This window comes from Phragmites australis, chromosome 5, assembly GCF_958298935.1.
Source record: "Phragmites australis chromosome 5, lpPhrAust1.1, whole genome shotgun sequence".
In the NCBI taxonomy this organism is placed as follows: domain Eukaryota; kingdom Viridiplantae; phylum Streptophyta; class Magnoliopsida; order Poales; family Poaceae; genus Phragmites; species Phragmites australis.
This window is the reverse complement of record NC_084925.1, coordinates 8,802,919-8,822,151: the sequence shown is the minus strand read 5'-3', so window position 1 is coordinate 8,822,151 and position 19,233 is coordinate 8,802,919. Positions and strand designations below refer to the sequence as shown.

Genomic DNA, 19,233 nt, shown 5'->3' with positions numbered 1-19,233 from the left:
TAATTTTCTTTAAATGCTTTGTAATTTCTTTTAATTAATTGAAACTTCTCTATTATGAACAATTTATACTTTAAAATTTACGCTACTATAGACTTCTCGTATTTTAGATTGAACATTTTTTTAATACTGAATACCCAATCGCCAAATCCTGAGTCCGTCACTGCTTGGAGCTAATAATAGACTCCGTGTTTGTAGTTCGATTTCTGCTCTCCAGGAGTCTGCCTTCGGAATTCAGAGTGTGTTGCTAGTTTTTTCCGACTCAAAAAAGGCCGACATTAAAATTAAGATTAATAGTATGTTTTAGTAGAGCTTTAGCTATAAGAATTTTTTAGCTATGGTAACTTCAGAAATTTATAGAGTTAGAGCTACGAATAAATGGAGGATTTTAATTGAGATATTTTATTCTTATTCTAAATTGAAAATATATATTTAAACTATTTATTTTATCATATAAACTTCAAATCATATATATGAATTCTAAAACTAAAGCTTTACAAAACAAAAACTTAATGGCATCTCAGAAAGAAGGGAAGAAAGTTGCCGAGTTATCTGTATAACACCGGACGCATTATCAACCTACTTAGACCAACCTGGCCACTCGACAACCGACATGGAGGAATACCAAACCGTTCGATTCATTTCGCACGGACGTCGACTTCAACTCGCAGCCAAGCCTCACGTGTTCTGGATCTCATCAACAAAAGTGCATGGCCGTAACGGAGGCAGCCCCAACCATGAACACTACTACAGCGACTAGTGCATCCTTGCTTGCCCAAGTTCATTCCTCCACAAGTCCGCATGGACAAAGACCTTATAAACTACCACTGGATTTTTTTTAAACAAACTGCACCGAACATTACTAGCTTCTATTGATATAACACGAAAAAAATACAAAAGTATAGCCCTATAAGACTATAATCAAGAAAAAGAAAAACAACAACAAAAACAACAACTAAAAAACAAACAACTATAGCAATTATAGTTGACAGGTTGGACAAAAAAACAACAATACGCGCCGACAACTATAATGAACCACCATGACTCTCCTCGCCACATCGCCAGGCACAGACGCCTTTCGCCGAAATAGACTGCCGTTATGCATGACCGACCGTCGTCGCACCATCGTGCCCCACCAACTCCAATGGAAAGAGGCCAGCCACATCATTGGCCTTCCCGCCTCCGCCACCATCGACATCTGAGTGGGAGCCGTTTCGCATCGAACTCGTCGCTAACGACCAGAGCCAGCCGTTGTAAGCACATAGCACCAAATCGACTGCCGCCGAGCAGGAGCCGCTGTTGCTGTGCCAACACATAGCCGACAAGCTGACACACCATCGTTGTTGCTTGCGCTGTCTTGCGATGCTGTCCCACACCGAACTAGCCACTATCATGCAAAGCTAGCCACCACAGTCTGCTGCAAGCCTTCTTGATGACACGCCATCGTTGCCGCTTGCGTCGTCATCGACGCCGTCCCGCACCATACTAGCCGCTGCCAGGTAGGGGCTAGACACTGCAAGCCGCCATGTCGACACGCGTACAACTACCTCTGATCGCTACAACACCGTCCATGTCCCTGCTGAGTACACCGGCCGTGTCAAACTAGCTGCTTCACGTCACTGAATGAAGGCCGCCTTGCACCAAAGCGGCCACCGCAATACGGGACCACCCACCACCACGCCGCGTAAGCCATAGCGACATCACACCTCTGCTGGCCTCCGCGACCCACCACAGCCGCCGTGCCGTTTCTAGTGGTCGCCTATAGCGATGTCCTTCGTTCAGTGGATTTCTGGTTCGTCGCGTATGGGAAATAAACGGCTTCATGTGAAATTCCTTCATAACTCATGTGGATTCTCTACGATCCAAAAGGGGCTATATATATATTAGGTCGTTTTTTATGCTTGCAAGTGAAGTACCATCTCTTTGGATGGTCCATTTTCAAAACCGGAAGAAAATGCGGCCTCTTATTCTCCCAAGCAACTGGACTGACAGGGCAGGGCAAATGAGACAATAAAGGACCACGCCGTACAAGATTGCGTTAACAAATTGGCAGACAAATTGCGACAGCCAAATGAGCAACTATGCACTGATTGTTCCAAATAAGGATTCAGGGTTAACCATTCCGTTGCGTCTTACTTGTGATAAAAACTGCACAAAAACACTAATTATAACTTTGTAACGATTAATGATCCATGAGACATGAGTAGAGTGGAGTATTAACCTGAACTTTGCACAGACAGGTACTCAACAGAACATAACTTCTAATTATAGCTCTGATGGAAAGACGTTAACTTCTGAGCCGGTGGAGCCAAAGAAAGAAAAACTGCAGGTAACCTGAACTTCTTGGTTGATGAATATTCTCACTTTGCGAAGTTCATCAGAGCTATGGCGAACCTGAAATATGGCACAAGAAAACCCACTTTCCATACATAGAAAGCATCCTGATGCCTACACCTCATTTTTTAGTGGTTACGGCAGGAACTACATCTGAATCAAATGTTCCCAGTCCTACACAGACTTTTAGACATTCAAAACAAATGTAGGACATGAAACTGCCAACTTACAGGCGGAAGTAAACTTAGTACAAAGCATGCCCACTTTCATCTTCAACTGCAAACCATGGAAGTCTTGATTCACAGCAAAGAGAACTCTTGATTTATTACATCGTCAAATGCATCAGGGTCAAGGATCTGGATGTCATCAGACAAACCATCTGTACCAAGTAACATCTAACAACTCAGAAGCACATTGAAATTGTGCACTCTTTTACTTGCCTTGATGTTCTTTTATGTCAGCTTCTTCTATTCTGAAATCAGACAAATCTCCATAATTTCTGGAATGTACACTTCTGCTGCTTCTCCAATTTGGTCCCAGGAAATGAAAAACTACCAGCTTCTTTCATAATCTGCCCACATCCTCTTTGCAATACCGTCTCTTAAAGCATCACCCATGGTGCATTGACTGTTCAAAGCTGCAACATCATTGCCATATGTATCATCGCCACTAGGTAGAGACACAATTTTACGGGTTGAAAATGGGACTGTTTGGTTACTTAACCACTCTTCAGCACCTCTTTGTCTCCAAATTATGTTATGCAAAACCACTGCCGCTGCTGGAATTTTCAGTTGAGTTTCTTTTCGATAAGATGTTGCAACATTTAAAATCGGAAATCGCATCTTCAGTAGGCCTATAGCATGCTTTATGTGGTTGCGCAGCTGTGCATGACGAAGATTGAAAAGCTCCATGTAGTTTCTTGGTTGAAAATTGCTCTGCTCTTGCTCTTCAGTATGGTAAGGGACTACTCTATAAGGAGCAATAAAAGATGGCGTGTTTGCATAACCCCCATCAACCAAATAATACTTGCCTGCTGGGACTTGAAATCCAGACTCCATAGCAGAATATAGGACTGCAGCATCAGATGCAGACCCCTCCCGTCCACAACAGACATAGACAAAATTCAAATCAAAATCACAAGCAAGCATCATGTTTTGAGAAAGGGATTCTTCTTTGTTCCGGTATGGAGCAGACTCACTATCGGATAATCTCACAGGGATATGAGTTCCATCAATTGCCCCAATACAGTTCTGCAAGGGGGGGGGGGGATCCTCTTGGTAAGAGGAAAGACAAAAAGTCCAAAAGTATACAGAGACAGGTTACACTGACCTCAAAGTAAGGCCCATGATGTGGATCAGATGATATCTTCCAATGAACTTCGGTTGAAGGAGGCTTGACAAATTCATCTGTCAATGAGGTGACTGCATCAAAGCATGCCTTGATATGTCTATGGATAGTCTCTGTACTGTGCTCAAATCTGTTGCTTAATTTCTGAAAACTGGCATTCTGTGATAGCATGTATATAAACATGCCAATTTGCTCTTCTACAGAAAAACCTCTTGTATTTCGCAAAAGATTTTTTGACCTAAGATAGCTTGAAAACTCTTGAAGAATATGAGGCTCCACTCGAAGTTTATCATAGCCTTGACCCCGGTCATCTTCCAGCACTTTGCAAATCCTTTCCGCAACACTAAACTTTGATGTATGATCTGGTGTCGCAATTTCAGTAGAAGCTAGATATAATGCTGGCAAGATGAATAGCATCAGGTCATCGTCTTCTTCCTCAGAATCACTAAGATCTTCAGGATCCATGTTCTCAAAATCTACTACCATTCAAGAAGACCAAATTTAGTATTAAGAACAGCAGGCGAAATACATATGTTAAAAAAATTTGGACTGTTGGAAACAAAATTAGGGTGAAGATGAAAACAAGCACATCAGTACTAGCAGTGCAACCAGGGATTTCAGTGAATGCTGAAGTAAATAATAGCACATCGACAAGATGACGCTCTTATCAGTAATTGTTACAGCAAAAGATCTCGCGACTCATGTCTGACTTGCACAATTTTCGGTACAGAACACAAATGCCACTGGTTGAAGAAGTTATTGCAGGTTCCAAAATCAAGAGCTCTAGAGTGAACAAGTTCCATTTCTTATTTCACCGAAGTAGAACAAAAAGCGAATACAAAGAGATGATTGGTTCTATTCAAAGCTGGCAATTCATCTGTCACTCAACTGAACTGCCTTTGCAACCATGGTTTGCCCAAAGCTAACCAACCTTTTGTAAGGCAAGGAAACAAAGCAAAATGAGCAGGGGACAAATCGAAGCAACGTTTTAGTTGTCTAAGTTCCTTAGTTCAGCCTTAAGATGTGCAGCGGAATGGACGAGATTACGCTTTAGTACCAACACCCCTCGTAATAATATCATTAGCAACAGGCGCATCAAGCATTAGCCACAGCAAGCCCGACGGGAAGCAGGAACCGAGGGTTTGGCCGGGCGGGGGCTACCTGACGATGCCAGCCGATCGAGGTTTTCCCCGTCGGGCGCTGATGGAGCGGGGACCGCCCGAGTCGTCGCCGGAAGGAGAGGGACGGCTACGGAGCGACGAGGAAGCCGAGAAACCCGCAGGCGTGCGAGCACGCCGACGGCGACCGAGAGCACGCGGCGTCGGCGAGCAAACCAACCAAACCCTTGCGCCCCTCTCCGGGCTGGCAACGGGCGGGTCGGGTCCTGCAGGTTTTACACAGGGGAGGGGCAAATTTTGGCCCACAGGGGTCGCGGGTTCGGAGGCTCGATTTGTGTTCGGGTTCACCAAGTGAAAAGAGTTGCACAACAAGCGGTCTAGGCCCTCAGCCCAACCCACCGACCAGCCCTCTGCAGTCACCGCCCTCCTCTGCTCTCGCGCCCGTAGTCACCACTAGTAGCTTCCATACAAGTCATCGTGGGGTTTCGAGTCCTCACCGAGTTCAGGGCTAAAAGTGATCATTCACCCATTAGGTGTGTCAAGGGCGGATTAGATTTTTTTCTCTAGATTTTAAGTAGGTGCATTTTTCTGCACCCAGACCGTCCTATTGCCGAGCCTACTCTCCGTAGAAGACCGGGCCGGGCTGAGCCAAAGGGAGAGACGCGACCAAAAACCCAATATCATGACGAGCCAGAGGCCCAGTTACGTTTCTACATGGGCCACTTCCACCCGTGGTCCAGGCCCGGTTCGTCAACGACTCCGTCTCACTCGCAAGATGAGTCAAACTTGCTCGCTCGATGCGGATTCCACCCACGCATGGTCAATTCGCTCTCGGATGCGGATCTCCTCTAATCCAATTCTAATCCCCTTCCAATCTCCCATTGGCGCTCACCAATCGCACGCAAAAATGCACGCCATCCTCGCCGGAATCCCGCCGTCCCTCCGGGCGGCGGTGCTAATCGCCTCGACCTGCGCGCTACTCCTCCTCGCCACCGCACTCCTCCCGCGCGCCCCTCCTCCGGTCCCGCCGCTTACCGTCGCCGACGCTGCTGCCGTCCGCCTCGACGCGCGCGTCGAGCAACGGAGCGGGAACGAGGTGCTGTGGCAGCTGCCCGCGTCGCCGCGCGCCGCGGTGTTCGTGGCGCCGGGCTGCACCATCCGCGCCACCGACTTCTTCGACGCCTCCCCAAACTGCCCGCGCTGCGTGGGGCTCCCCGAGGAGCGCCGCTTCACCCGCGCCGCGCTCCGCAGGGGGTACGCCGTCCTCGCTGTCTCCAGCCGCGCCGAGTGCTGGTCCCTCGACGCCTCCGGGGAGGGCGGCGAGCTTGCCGCGGTGGAGTCCATCATCAAGTGGTGGACCAAGGAGAAGTACCCTCAGCTCGCTGGCCTCCCGCTCGTCGGCATCGGCGCGTCGTCGGGCGGGTACTTCCTCTCCGCGCTCGCCGCGAGGGTCAGGTTCAGCAGCGTCGCTGTCATGATCGCCGAGGGACTGTATGCGACCATGGGGGACATCCCCGCCGGGTACCCGCCGGCGCTGTTCGTGCACATGCCCAAGGACGCCGAGAGGGCGCGGGAGGTGGCGGACAGCATGGGCAAGCTCAGGGCGAAGCGCGTCGACGTGCGGGAGATCCAGTGCGACGACTTCGCCGTGAGCGCCAAGTTCCTGGCGGAGAGGGTGCCGGGGCTGACCCGCGCCGTCGCCGACGCGCTGGTGGACGTGCTTCGCCGGAAGGGTTTCGTGGATGAGAAGGGGTTCATGAAGAATGACGGGAGGAGCACGCCGTGGAAGAAGGCAGCGGAGGAGGCTAAGGTCCTGTCGGAGGGGTTCCGGCTGGAGAAGCATGTCACCGAGGAGCTGAATCTTGCGTATGCGTACCATGAGTTCACCAGCCTCAAGAATACTGAGATCTTCGAATGGTTTGAGTCCCATATGGCTCATTAGGACTGAAGCCTGAACGTGCTTGCGTGCTATGGTGAACCGAGTAGTCGACCGATTCGATGCCATTAAATGGCTTGTGAAGAGTGAAGACAGCGCAAAACCGTATGTAAGGCTTCTGCTCACAGCTGATATTTTACAATGTCCACTTGTATTTGCTGATATGATTGTATTTCGCTTTGCCATTGTTGTTGTTGATGCAAGTCATATAGCAAGCAAAACGTGTCCATTGTCGTTTACTCCTGGTTGTTATTGTTGCTGTAAGTTTTAAGTTGTAACACACAGATGTCTTCAGACTGTTGAGACTAGAGAATGATACAATTGTCCTTCCTAGGCAAATATTTTGCATGTTCATCCACGCTTGGTTTTGGACTTCACTCAGATAGCTTGGCTTCTCATGTCATGATATCTTAAGTCTTTAGTCTGATTTGATTAACTTAAGTATAGAACATTGCAAAGACCTCACTAAGTAGGGCACCTTGGAGTTCTCAGTGAATACTACTACTAGAGGCGCCATGCTTAATCATTCACTATTCTAGGGCACTATTTCTAGGAATTTGTCTTTTCTGCTATGCAGGTAAAATTGTGCTTGGTTCTACAAAGTAGTAAGTACAATATAAGCATTGAGCCTTACAGTTTTTTAAGTACTGTGTCACCTGAAATAAATCCTGCCCACAAGGGCATACAATTATTTCATTGCTAAACTATCAATAATAACATCCATAAGCAAAATGCACTCTAAGTCAGTTATCAAAAGTTACATGCGTAATCTGCTATAAAGTTACTTATTAGTGGCACTCAATCATTTCTGTGTAACTTGACATATGGAATAGTTAGCCTCATCCACCATTCCACCCTGATTCTGAACCTTCACTGTACAATTTTGTCTATGGAGTCTTTTAGCCAATTTGTCATAGTTCATATATATGTAATTTCTGGATACAATGGAATGGCTGGTAGATGCTGTGATCTGATCTGTTCAATAGCAATTCATGACAGGGTAATCTTAAGATGTGTGTTTGAGATATTTGCCTTTAGCTCCTAGGTTGCTCATAAGATGCTTGTACGGTTGCTTTGAAAGATGTTTCAAAGAAAGCAGACAAACAGATCTCCATCCATTGAACATAAGAGCCCACTACTTCTTGGTGAATTGACTCAAAACCTAAAAAGCACTGCAAAGATGTGTAAATAATTGGAATGTAGCATCAATGTGATGCTGACAAGGGGGCCTGTGGCCACTTATCTGAGAGACACATTTGTTATTTCCCAACTTGCATGATCATTGTAGTGTTTAAGAACTACCCAGCTAGTGGACAGATGCAGATTCACTTATGTGAAGAAAGTTTTCATTAAATTGATAATATTATTGTTTATTTATTAAACATGCCTTGAATGCCATCTTAAGAAGAGGTTACAACAGGTTCAATGCTGCTTCAGGCACTGAAGTATTTTTCTACAGGAAGTAGTTGTATGAAAAAAAAGTAATCTCACTCAATTGGGGACATATTCATAAATTGTTGATTACAGGATATCATCATGCCTGGTGAGCAAGCACTTTCTAATGAGTTTTGACGCATATACTATTGTACTGTCTATTGTCAAACTCAGAGCTCATTATTTGAAATTTGACCCAATTTCGGTCAGGTTTGAATCAACATTCTATGAGTAAATTAACACTATAGCTTTCGCCACACACCCAATTTTCTGAAATATCACTGAGTGATAGCTTGAACTCATCTTCAGAGTTCATTGATTAAATTGGTATTCTTTCTTTTTTTTAAAAAAAAACAAAGTATTCATCCTTTGTTTTATTTCTAGGTTTGTTCTGTGGACTGGTTGTTGGATAATTTTCCCGAGAATACCGTTTGTTCTTTTACCTGATCACCAGAGGAAACATGTCTTTAGTTGTAGCCTTTATTTTCTGGTTGAAGAGCAAGATCCTAAGGTCTTTTGCTCTGAAGTTCAAGACAATAAAAGTTGCTGCTAATTCTTTGTCAGTGTAAGACAACAAAACAGTAATTAGTCATTAACATCTCATATTGAAAACATAGTAGCACTGCTTTATTGTTCAAACTTACTTGCCCTGTTATGCTGTCTTGAGTACAGTATACTCCACTACATCGAGATGTTGCGATTCAAACCCAGCAAGAGGAAAGGGTTTACAACATCCAACATATCATAGGCGGTGATATTACATGACAAACCGGCAAAATACGAAAAATTCATCAACATATCTTAGATGGTGATATTACATGACAAATCAACAGAATGGTAAAATACAAGAAATTGATCAACATATCTTAGGCGGTGATATTGCATGACAAACCAACAAAATACAAGAAATTTATCAAGGGGAAGAAATGAACGATAGCATCGATCGAGAAAAACCAATTTAGGTTGGAGACATCCAGGACTAGTAGTGGTGTTCATTTGCCTTCTTGAAGATCCCAGCCTGGGCAGAAGCAGCACTGTCAGAGGTCACGGCCACAATGATGCAATCCTTCACCTGCGTGGTGGTAAAAGGAAACTTCTTGTTCACAATGGAATTGAGGTATGCAGCTGCTCCCTCACGTAGAAGGGCACCGACACCATCAGTTCTAGTGTTTGAGAGTGCATCATGCAGATTCTCAAGCTTCTTGCCAACGATCAAACCGCATGCATCACCGAATGTCTTGCCAATGTTACCAAGGGACCCAACGACTGCAATGATCATGTCTGGATGGCTCTTCCAATAGCTGTAATTTTATGCCAAAATGATCATTTTAGAATTTTCTCCTCCTGATATATATCTGATATTTACGATGTGTAATCATACAGGCTCTTACTCGCAGGATCCAGTGAATCCCTGCTTTGGAATGTCAGGGAACCCAACGGAAGGTGTACTTGGGGTGCTTGGTGAAGAGCCGTAAGATGGTGTCGGCGTAGCACCGTAAGTCGGCGTCGGTGTTGGCTTGTACCCGCCTCCTGAGCCGTACGTCGGAGTTGGGGAACCACCATCTGATAAGACGCATGGTTCACCAACTGTTATTTCAGATGATGCATGGCTACATGACGTTGCTACTTGGTTTGCTTTGCATAATTCTGAGTGTTCAGAAAGCATGCAGTTTATGTTCAATCTTTTCGTAATTGCATTAGCTAGCTAGATGCAACATCCAGTGTTTCTAAAATATTGATATCCATGATTCGTGCAGTCTAATATTACATTGCACAATATCAAAGTATACTATTACTACTCAGATGGCTGATCAAATAATATATAGTACAAAAAAGGAATGGGGTCAGAGAAAATACACTGGGGACCAGAAGAGTAGGTCTTCTGTTCAGACAACTCTCCTAGGCTCCTGCACGAGCTCAGAGTGACCAGCCCCACCAGGACAGCACTGACAAGAAGAACCTTGCTGCTCATCTTGCTCTCAGTGTCTACAGATCAGAAGACTGAAGGTGTGGCTGAACTGGTTGAGAAACTTGTGATGCTTGAGTTGATGATCTGAGTTGCTTTCGAGAACACACACATATATATACACACATGCGAGTGGTGCTCTTCAACTGATGCTATTGCATGCAAAGATCTGTATATGTTTATCACGTTGTAAGTGGTTGGCCTGTTGGCCATCATTTAATGATCTTAGTTTGTCCATCTTGTCACGGCGGTGATCTGCTTACTCTCAACTAGAACAATGAAGAGCTTACACTGTGAGTATTTTATCCCTAATCTTTTTCTACATTTCTTATTCAAAAGAAAGAAAGAAACTAGAGTTGTGGTAGCTTAGAGCTTCTCTGGATTTTGGACAGGCTTCTTTCCACGGAGAATGAATTATTTCATGCATGCAGTCCTGCAGATTTAATTGGAATCGGCGCCTGCCACCTACTCAGTGTACTTACCTATACCTCGAGCTGGATTCTGTGATCTGATCCCTGAATTGAAATATTGAATCTTTCAAACATGGGTTTGGTATGCTTCTCTGGTCCAGTTGAAATACCAGGGATCCAATTCGAGTTTGGTCCGATATTATGGAGTGGCTGAAATTGTTTAGCCGTCCAACTGGAATACACAGGATTTGGCCTGATTTTGTCAGAAGTCAAATCTCTACACAGGTACATATGGTAACTTCTTTGGAACTAATTTGTGCTGCTGTTTTTACTGCTGCTAGTACGTTCGAAATTTTTCTTACACTCTAGGAATAGTGCTGCATGGTCTGCGTTTCTGTTCATTCTGATTGCATCTATCTAGCTTTTAGTGCGTACATTGTAGCTGCAGACTTGCAGTGCTCTGCTCCACAGTCATTCATCGTATCCCACCTGTTATGCTTTACCATGTTGTCCTTAGCGCCGTATGTGACGTCGTCGCGCATGTTACTTTTTAATCCATTACCACTAGTTATCAAAAAGAAAAAAAAATCTTTGTTTGGATTGCTGCGTTTTACTGTTGATTCATACCATGGCAGCACTTTTACCCACAGGAAAAAGAGCACACATGAGTGACAAATGCATCGATTTTTTCGGAATTACGTCTATGCAATGATCTCATATGCAAAACTCAGAAATGGCTATCAATACATTCTAGTAGCAATTTTCAAGCTCCTGCTCTTCTGGTGAAAACTTGAGGAACATTGCAGCTGAAAGCACATATAGATATCAAACCAAATTTATCGTATGTTCATCTTCAACACCAGGTTGCCTTACAACCAAGGAAAAGAGGCAGCACAGGAGCGGGAAATGATTGGCCCTGAGGATTGAGGTGCCATGTGATCTCTCGTGCATCTGCCGGACAGAGAGCTTGGAGGGCCAGACCGCCGAGAGCTAGCTGCTCCGTCGCCGCCATTTTCAGAGGGTACAGTTCCTTTTGATGAATGGTGATGGCTGGGGTCCTTTAAAAGCACATGTACAAACGCCTCCCGTGCATTCTTCATTTCTCGTGTAAGGAATAGATTATGTGTGATTACTGTGCTTGAAATAGCGTTGATTACTTGCTTACTGCCTCTGCTTCGCAATAGACGTGCTTTGAGAGATCTGTCGAGCAAGTTAAGTGTGGATCGATGATACTAGAGCTTATTTTCAGCTGAGATTCATGTTGTCGGTGGAAGGATGAAGGAAGGAGCTGCGGTCATGTTATAATGAGCCCATTTTGGTAGCTGTGGCATTTAAAGTCGTGGAAGATGACCAGCATTTGGCTTCAGTGCAAAGGAAAACAGTAAGGGCTGCAAAAGCGAACATGAGGGGTTGGAGCTCACGATCTGGACACATAGGCTGCAGAGACATCTCCAACAGTGTGAAAATATTGGGATCCAAAATTCTAAAAACCTGGTTCTGTAGCAATACACTAAAAAATTTAAAAATTTATATAGCAATACACCTGTTGCAAACTAGGGGTGAGAAGGAAGTTCGCTTTCCACTCATGGGCCTCCTCTGGTTCAACTCCTCGAGTGGAGCAGGCTCAAGTCAGTGAAATACTGTAGTAGATTATTTTCTCTGTCTCTTCTTTTGGCGAACCTTCTAATTTCCTTCGATCAAAGGATTCATCAGCCTCCCAGGGAGATAGATTGGCGTGTTCTTTTCGTACCACTGCTATTTTCAAAATCCCTTGAATGCGTCACTGCCACGTAGGTCCATGGCCCAATGTTAGCAACACATTTTGGGTTTGCAAGATTTCGTCTTGTAAGGAGGATGTTGCCATCTCCCCTCAATTTGTTTTACTTATCGGTTAGGATATAGATGCAATCTTTAAGGCGCAGATTGGACCATGGAATTTAATTTGTGATCATATGTAGTCAAAATTTAATGAAATTATAAATTCGATGATAAATCAAGTTACGTTACTCCAGGGATGAAGCTACGCGTTTTTTATTTATCATAATTACGATCAAAGTTTTGAATAATCGTAGTATCATAATACATACATCTATTTTGGACCGTGGATAACGTACTTACGTACGTCCTAGGCTCCTAGCTAGCCTACGAAATACACGTGTGATGTGCGCTTCCGTTCGCGTAGAGAGAGAGAGAGAGGACACCGAGGAGTAGAGAACGTAGCATGGCAGACGCCGTAGGCTGGGTAATCTCAACGTCCTTGCTTCTCGCCGTCGTCGTCACCGCCTCGGCAGCGACGAGCTTGCGGCCTTGTGCATCGTCGCCTCAGCCGCACCAGCCGGCGACGCCGACCGCAGGATGTTCGCAAGCCGGTTCATCGCCACGGCGGCCACGAGGAAGATGGGCACCGCGTGCCGCGCCGGCGAGGACCACCCGGGCGCGTGCTCCGCTGCGGACCTCCTGCGGCGCCCGCGCGTGCACCGACGTGCTCGCAAGCGCGAGCAACTGCGGCGCGTGCGGCCGGGCCGGGCTGCCGTGCAGGTATGGCATGTACGGCTACGCTTAATCGAGGCTAGCTTGAGTTTGACACGACCGGCGCGCGCATTCATTTGGGTCATGCACACGTCCACATGCATGAAGGCCGGGGCAAGTATAATTCGGTGACCCGCACCAACATGGTTCAGACACATACAGTGCATGATACATCTTGTACGTGTACCAAGGATCAGAGTGTGCACGTACACACGTCGCTAGTTGCATTATTTTGCAGATGCATGCTAAGTGTCAGTGAAGTGCGTGGCAATTGATATGCCACATATACGTTTATATATGCATTTCAACCGGAGGGCGTTTTTGTTGTTGTTCATGTATAACCAGTTGACCTGTTATATATTATTTGTGTGTTCTACTTGAGCTCGATCAGCTTATTTAATTTTGTCCAAAGTTTGAAACAATAATTTCTTTCTTGTTACGTGCCGTATTGCAATGGAAACTCATGTTCTACACGAAATATATATATATATATATATATATATATATATATATATATATATATATATATATATATATATATATATATATATATATATTGCACACTAACTATGTGTCGAGCATATATAGATTTGCAATAATGGAACATGTGAAACATTCTAATATTTTGTCAAACTCGGATGTGCGATTGTTTTCTATACATACAATAGCATCATCATCAGCTGGAGCTAGTCCCAAGCATATCGGAAACACCACCTTTAAAATCAATGAACAAGTTAATTCACCCCTAGACTTATCAGCAAGTCTGAGTTATCCCCTAAACTCGAAAACCAGAAACCTTACTTCCCTCATGTATCAAAATCGTTCACTTTACCCACTTGTCACAATTCCAAACTGGTTTTCACTTATGTGGCATAAACATGACAGTGGTTTTTGACATGTGGGTTCATTTCTTGTTTGAGATGGCAGTCTAGTCAGCAATTGATATTCTTTTTAAGGCCCACATGTCAATCACTACTACAAAACCTATTTTCCGAGACACCTAGGATTGATTTGTACAGGCAGTTCGTAGGAAAAACTGCTTGAGAAAGTGGCTGCGGCCCCGTGCGGCCGAGGACCGCCTGTGAAAAGTAATTTCCACATGCAGTTCCTTACGTGGACCGCCTGTGGAAATGGATCAATTTCCACAGGCGGTCGACTTAATAAACCGCCTGTGAAAATGGAGAATTTCTACAGGCGGTTCCTTACGTGGACCGCCTGTGGAAATGAGATCCATTTCCATAGGCGGTCCACGTAAGGAACCGCCTATGGAAATTACTTTTCACAGGCGGTTTATTAAGTCGACCGCCTGTGAAAATACTCCATAAATACTGCTTCTTCTCGGCCAGCTCCATTCAAACAGACTTACTGTTCGAAACAGTAAGCATTTACTGTGGCGGCCGATTTGGAAAATAGGGGGGGGGGGGGGGGAGGTTTTGTTTTTGATTTCCTTGGAGGAGCCAAATAAGGTATGTATATTTCATCCCTAGCTTGCATTTTTTTGAAATTTAAATTTAGATTTAAGGCTAAATTAGAGTTTCAATGTGATCTAGAGATGCTCATGGTTCTTGCTATTTTGATCATCAAATTAGCTCAAATTTGTTACAATATTGATTTAATTGTGCAGATTCACATGATTCTAGTATTATATTTTAAAAATGTAGCTAGAATGTGATGTTTAGCCTCAAGAGGTTTCATCATGAATGGGGATATTTTCTCTAGATCTAGATCTAGAGGGAGAGGGAGAGAGAGAGTAATGAATTCATATTATTTTGAGTCATAAATTTACGTTAATGTAGATTCAATTGTGTAGACATATTATAATCATAATAATCTTTTTAATTCTGATTTTCAAATAAATTATTTAATTAATTAATGTATCTAATTTTGTGGTTGAAGTTAAAGATGGACAGAGCATGGATGTATGATGCGCCAAGACATGGAGAAATATACATCAAAGGACTCTCTGTTTTTATTGAAGCCGCAAAGAAGGACGCTTTAACTAAGAAGACAAAGGAAATGTACTGTCCATGTTCTGACTGCAAGCACCAGAAATTATGGGACAAATCAAGTGTAATCAAATCGCACTTGATCTTGAGAGGTTTTGTTGAGAATTACAAATGTTGGTCCAATCACGGCGAACAATGTACAAGCAAACCAAATCAGGACATCGCTGCTGATCAAGTAGATGGTGATGATGAGGGAGCAGTTGAAGGCGACAATGATTTTATGATGGATGATGAACCCGATTTTGATCTGGATGATGATGCTGACTTTGATCTGGAGGAAATGCTGTGCCACGCTGAACCGCATGTTTTAAGGGACACGAGAGGTTTAGATAATTTCGAGGTATTAAAAAAGGCATCGAAGGAACTTTTGTATGAGGAATCGAAGGGCTGTGATAAGGAGTTCACGGTGTTGCATTTGGTGCTTGAACTTCTAAGGTTGAAGGCCAGCAATGGATGATCCGACAAGAGTTTCTCGGATCCGTTGAGTCTCTTGGCAAACATGCTTCCGAAGCCTAACTCCTTACCCACCACCACTTATCTGGCGAAGAAGCTTATCTTCCCGTTGTCATTGGATGTGCAAAAGATACACGCGTGTCCGAACCATTGTATCCTGTACCGTAAAGAGTACGAAGCCTTGGATAGATGTCCAGTGTGCAATGCGAGTCGGTATAAGAGGAATGATGATTGTGAGGACGAAGTTGCTTCTGCCAACACGAAGAAGAAGAAAAGTAATGCTGGTCGTGACGAAGAAGACACTTCTTCCAACGCAGAGAAGAAGAGAAGAAGTCCTGCGATGGTGATGTGGTACCTACCAGTGATACCCCGCTTGCAGCGCCTGTACTCGAACCCTAGGGACTCTGAACTGATGCGTTGGCATTTCGATAAGCGCAAGAAGGATGGAACTAAGCTTTGACACCCCGCAGATGCTAGGCAATGGAGAAAGTTCGATGCCATGTATCCAGAGTTCGCTGAAGAACCAAGGAATGTAAGGTTCGCGTTGAGTACGGACGGAATGAATCCTTTCGGTGACATGAGCACCTCACATAGCACTTGGCCAGTGGTCCTGGCCATCTACAACCTTCCTCCATGGCTATGCATGAAGCGGAAGTACCTTATGCTGTCCACTCTTATCCAAGGACCGAAACAACCAGGCAACGATATAGATGTGTTTCTAGAACCATTGATGGAAGATATGGCGAAACAGTGGAACGAGGGGGTCCGGGTGTGGGATGAATTCCGACGATAGTACTTCACGCTGAAAGCAATGATTTTCGTTACCATCAATGATTATCCTGCCCTTTTTAACCTATCGGGACATGTTAAAGGGAAGCAAGGATGTGCAGTGTGCTTGGATGAAACCGCATCTGTGTACCTTCCGTACTCACAGAAGGTAGTGTACACCCGCCACCGACGGTTCTTACTCAGAACTCACAGATACCGCAATATGAAGAAATATTTTGACAACACGGTTGAGGAAGATACTGGCCCGAAACCTCGCAGCGGGGCACGAGTGTTTGAAATGGTCAATAGCATCAAGGTTGTTTTTGGGAAGCCGCCGAAGGGTACAAAGAAGAAGAAAAGTGAGACGCCGACCAGCACGCTGTGGAAGAAGATGTCAATTTTCTTTAAGTATTTGCCCTACTGGAAGGACTTGGACGTCCGTCACAGCATCGATGTCATGCACGTTGAGAAGAATGTGTGTGATAGCATCATTGGCCTCTTACTGGACATACCAGGCAAGACAAATGATGGAATCAAGTCACGTAAGGACTTGGTGCATTTTGAAATTAGGCCAGAGCTACACCCTGAAGACAGACCAAATGGGAAATATTATCTTCCACCGGCTAGCTACTCTCTGACACCTGAGGAGAAAAATGCACTGTGCAAGTGCTTACGTGGGGTGAGAGTCCCGACTGACTACTCATCCAACATTAAGAACCTAGTCTCGATGAAAGATTTGAAGCTAATCGGCATGAAGTCTCACGATTGTCATGTGATGATGACGCAGATGCTCCCTATTGCAATATGGGGTATCAAGCCGAGATACATAAAGGTGGTCATCACACAGTTGTGTCACTTCTTCAACGCAATTGCTCAGAAGGTGATCGATGCTGAAAAACTGGGTGCTCTACATAGTTCGTTGGTAGAGACTTTGTGCCAACTTGAGATGTGCTTCCCTCCATCCTTTTTCGATATCATGGTACACCTTTTGGTTCACATCGTGAATGAGATAATTGCGCTGGGCCCTGTATTCTTACATCAGATGTATGCGTTTGAGCGGTACATGGGCATTCTGAAGGGTTATGTACGGAATCGTGCTCACCCAGAGGGTTCAATGATCGAGGGCTACAGTACCGAGGAAGTCGTTGAGTGTTGCATCGATTACATAAAAGATTCTAATCCCATTGGTGTACCTGTATCTCGACACGAGGGGAGGTTGTCTGGGAGAGGGACCAAAGGAAAGAAAAGATTCATCGATCATGATTACAAAGCAGTGGAAGAAGCACATTTCACCATATTGCAGCAGATCCAGTTAGTGGCGTCGTACGTCGAGCAACACCTAAATGAGCTGTACACAAAAAATCAAGGCCGCTCGTATGATTGGATCTTGAAAGAGCACAAGCGTCACTTCACCACATGGTTCAAGAACCAAAACCTTCCGGACGGTGAATCTCTAGATAAAAAAAATGTTAAAATGTTGGCTTGTGGCCCATCAAGTTTAGTTACGTCATGGCAAGCGTATGACATTAATGGGTACACGTTTTATACCAAAGCAAAAGACAAGAAGAGCATGACCCAAAACAGCGGAGTTCGAACAGAAGCCTATGACACAACAGGGGAAAATGTCACCTACTATGGGTTCGTAGAAGAAATCTGGGAACTCAACTATGGAGTGATTCTGCAGATCCCCTTCTTTCGGTGCAAATGGGTCAAACACCCAAATGGCGTGGCGGTGGATAACTATGGCTTCACAATTGTCGACCTCAGCATTGTAGGCCACAAAGATGACCCGTGGGTACTCGCTGATCACGTCGCACAAGTTTTCTATATAATTGACCCCGCAAATGAAAAGAAGCACGTAGTTGTTGCCGGAAAACAAAGAATTGTCGGAGTCGAGAATGTGGAGGATGCGAAAGAATACAATCAGTTCGATGACGTGCCGCCTTTTGGAGATCCAGAAAAGATCAAACTTGTAGAAGCAACCCTCGATAGATCTGTGATGCCGTACATGCGTCGGATGGTGTAGGGAAAACAGTTCAAGGCAAATAGTGCAATGTTATGCGAATTATTTTTCTAATGTGATAGAACTCTGAAATTTCTATACAATTAGGATAAGCTTTAATTTGTATTATGGACTTGTATGCATTTAAGATGCTTCAATATGTAATAGATTATTTAAGATGCTTTAGTACGTAATAGAATATTTAAGATGCTTTAATATGTAATAGAATAGTATTTCCCAAACTAGCAAAAAAAACATTCAACAGGTTTCCACAGGCGGTTGACTTAAGAAATCGCCTGTGGAAATGGATTTTCACAGGCGGTTCTTAGGTGAACCGCCTGTGGAAATGGATCATTTTCACAAGCGGTTCACCTAAGGAACCGCCTGTGAAAATGATTTCCACAGGCGGTTTCTTAAGTCAACCGCCTGTGGAAATCGTTCCTATTTATATAACCGCGCACGGCCACGAAAACCCTAGTGCTTTCAGAAAACTTCGACCTCGCCGTCAGGCTGTCCTTCCGTCCCCCTACCGCGCTCTCTGTTTTCGCTGAGTGTGACCGCGCCGAGGAGCCGCCGAGGTCGACAGGGCTGACGAGGAGCCGCTGCTGCCGTCGCCGGTGGAGGGCCGACTGCGCCGAGGAGGAGCCGTCGCCGCCGCCGAGTACGACAGCGCCGAGGAGGAGCCTCCGCCGCCGAGGTCCACAGCGCCGAGGAGGAGCCGCTGCCGCAGGTGAGTAGTTCCATGTCCCCCTCCTGGCCGAGCCGTCGTAGTCGGTTCTCTGGCCGGCCGTGTGTCCCCCCCCCCCTTCTCTGTGATGCCGACCATCGTGCCGTGGTGCAACGCCGCCGGTGAGTACCTCCTTTTCCCCCTCCCGGCCGAGCCGTCGTAGTCGGTTCTCCGGCCGGCCGTGTTCCCCCCCCCCTCTCTGTGAT

The 19,233-nt window shown here is 45.1% G+C and overlaps 3 protein-coding genes across 8 annotated transcripts; 1 reads left to right on the top strand and 2 right to left on the bottom strand.

Annotated features, from left to right (window-relative positions):
* Positions 1-2,159: 2,159 nt before the first annotated feature.
* Positions 2,160-5,068, bottom strand: LOC133918685 (protein ALP1-like). The gene is made up of 3 exons (XM_062362674.1): positions 4,840-5,068; positions 3,661-4,154; positions 2,160-3,581 (listed from the first exon to the last, which is right to left on the bottom strand). Exons 2-3 carry the CDS (start codon positions 4,141-4,143, stop codon positions 2,883-2,885), a joined length of 1,182 nt encoding a protein of 393 aa, XP_062218658.1. The 5' UTR covers positions 4,144-4,154; positions 4,840-5,068; the 3' UTR covers positions 2,160-2,882.
* Positions 5,069-5,601: 533 nt separating this feature from the next.
* LOC133918686 (uncharacterized) lies at positions 5,602-11,711 on the top strand. 6 transcript variants are annotated; one of them, XM_062362680.1, is made up of 5 exons: positions 5,602-6,841; positions 9,564-10,425; positions 10,525-10,606; positions 10,704-10,827; positions 11,406-11,711. In XM_062362680.1, exon 1 carries the CDS (start codon positions 5,632-5,634, stop codon positions 6,736-6,738), a length of 1,107 nt encoding a protein of 368 aa, XP_062218664.1. In that variant the 5' UTR covers positions 5,602-5,631; the 3' UTR covers positions 6,739-6,841; positions 9,564-10,425; positions 10,525-10,606; positions 10,704-10,827; positions 11,406-11,711. The 6 variants fall into 6 exon arrangements, with proteins under 6 accessions (XP_062218664.1, XP_062218663.1, XP_062218661.1 ...); XM_062362679.1 differs by adding an exon at positions 8,192-8,275 and having other exon boundaries at positions 10,525-10,827; XM_062362677.1 differs by adding an exon at positions 8,153-8,275 and having other exon boundaries at positions 10,525-10,827.
* LOC133918687 (protodermal factor 1-like) lies at positions 8,772-10,166 on the bottom strand. The gene is made up of 3 exons (XM_062362682.1): positions 10,024-10,166; positions 9,558-9,729; positions 8,772-9,467 (listed from the first exon to the last, which is right to left on the bottom strand). The coding sequence occupies exons 1-3, from the start codon at positions 10,136-10,138 to the stop codon at positions 9,146-9,148; spliced, it is 609 nt and encodes a 202-aa protein (XP_062218666.1). The 5' UTR covers positions 10,139-10,166; the 3' UTR covers positions 8,772-9,145.
* Positions 11,712-19,233: the final 7,522 nt, after the last annotated feature.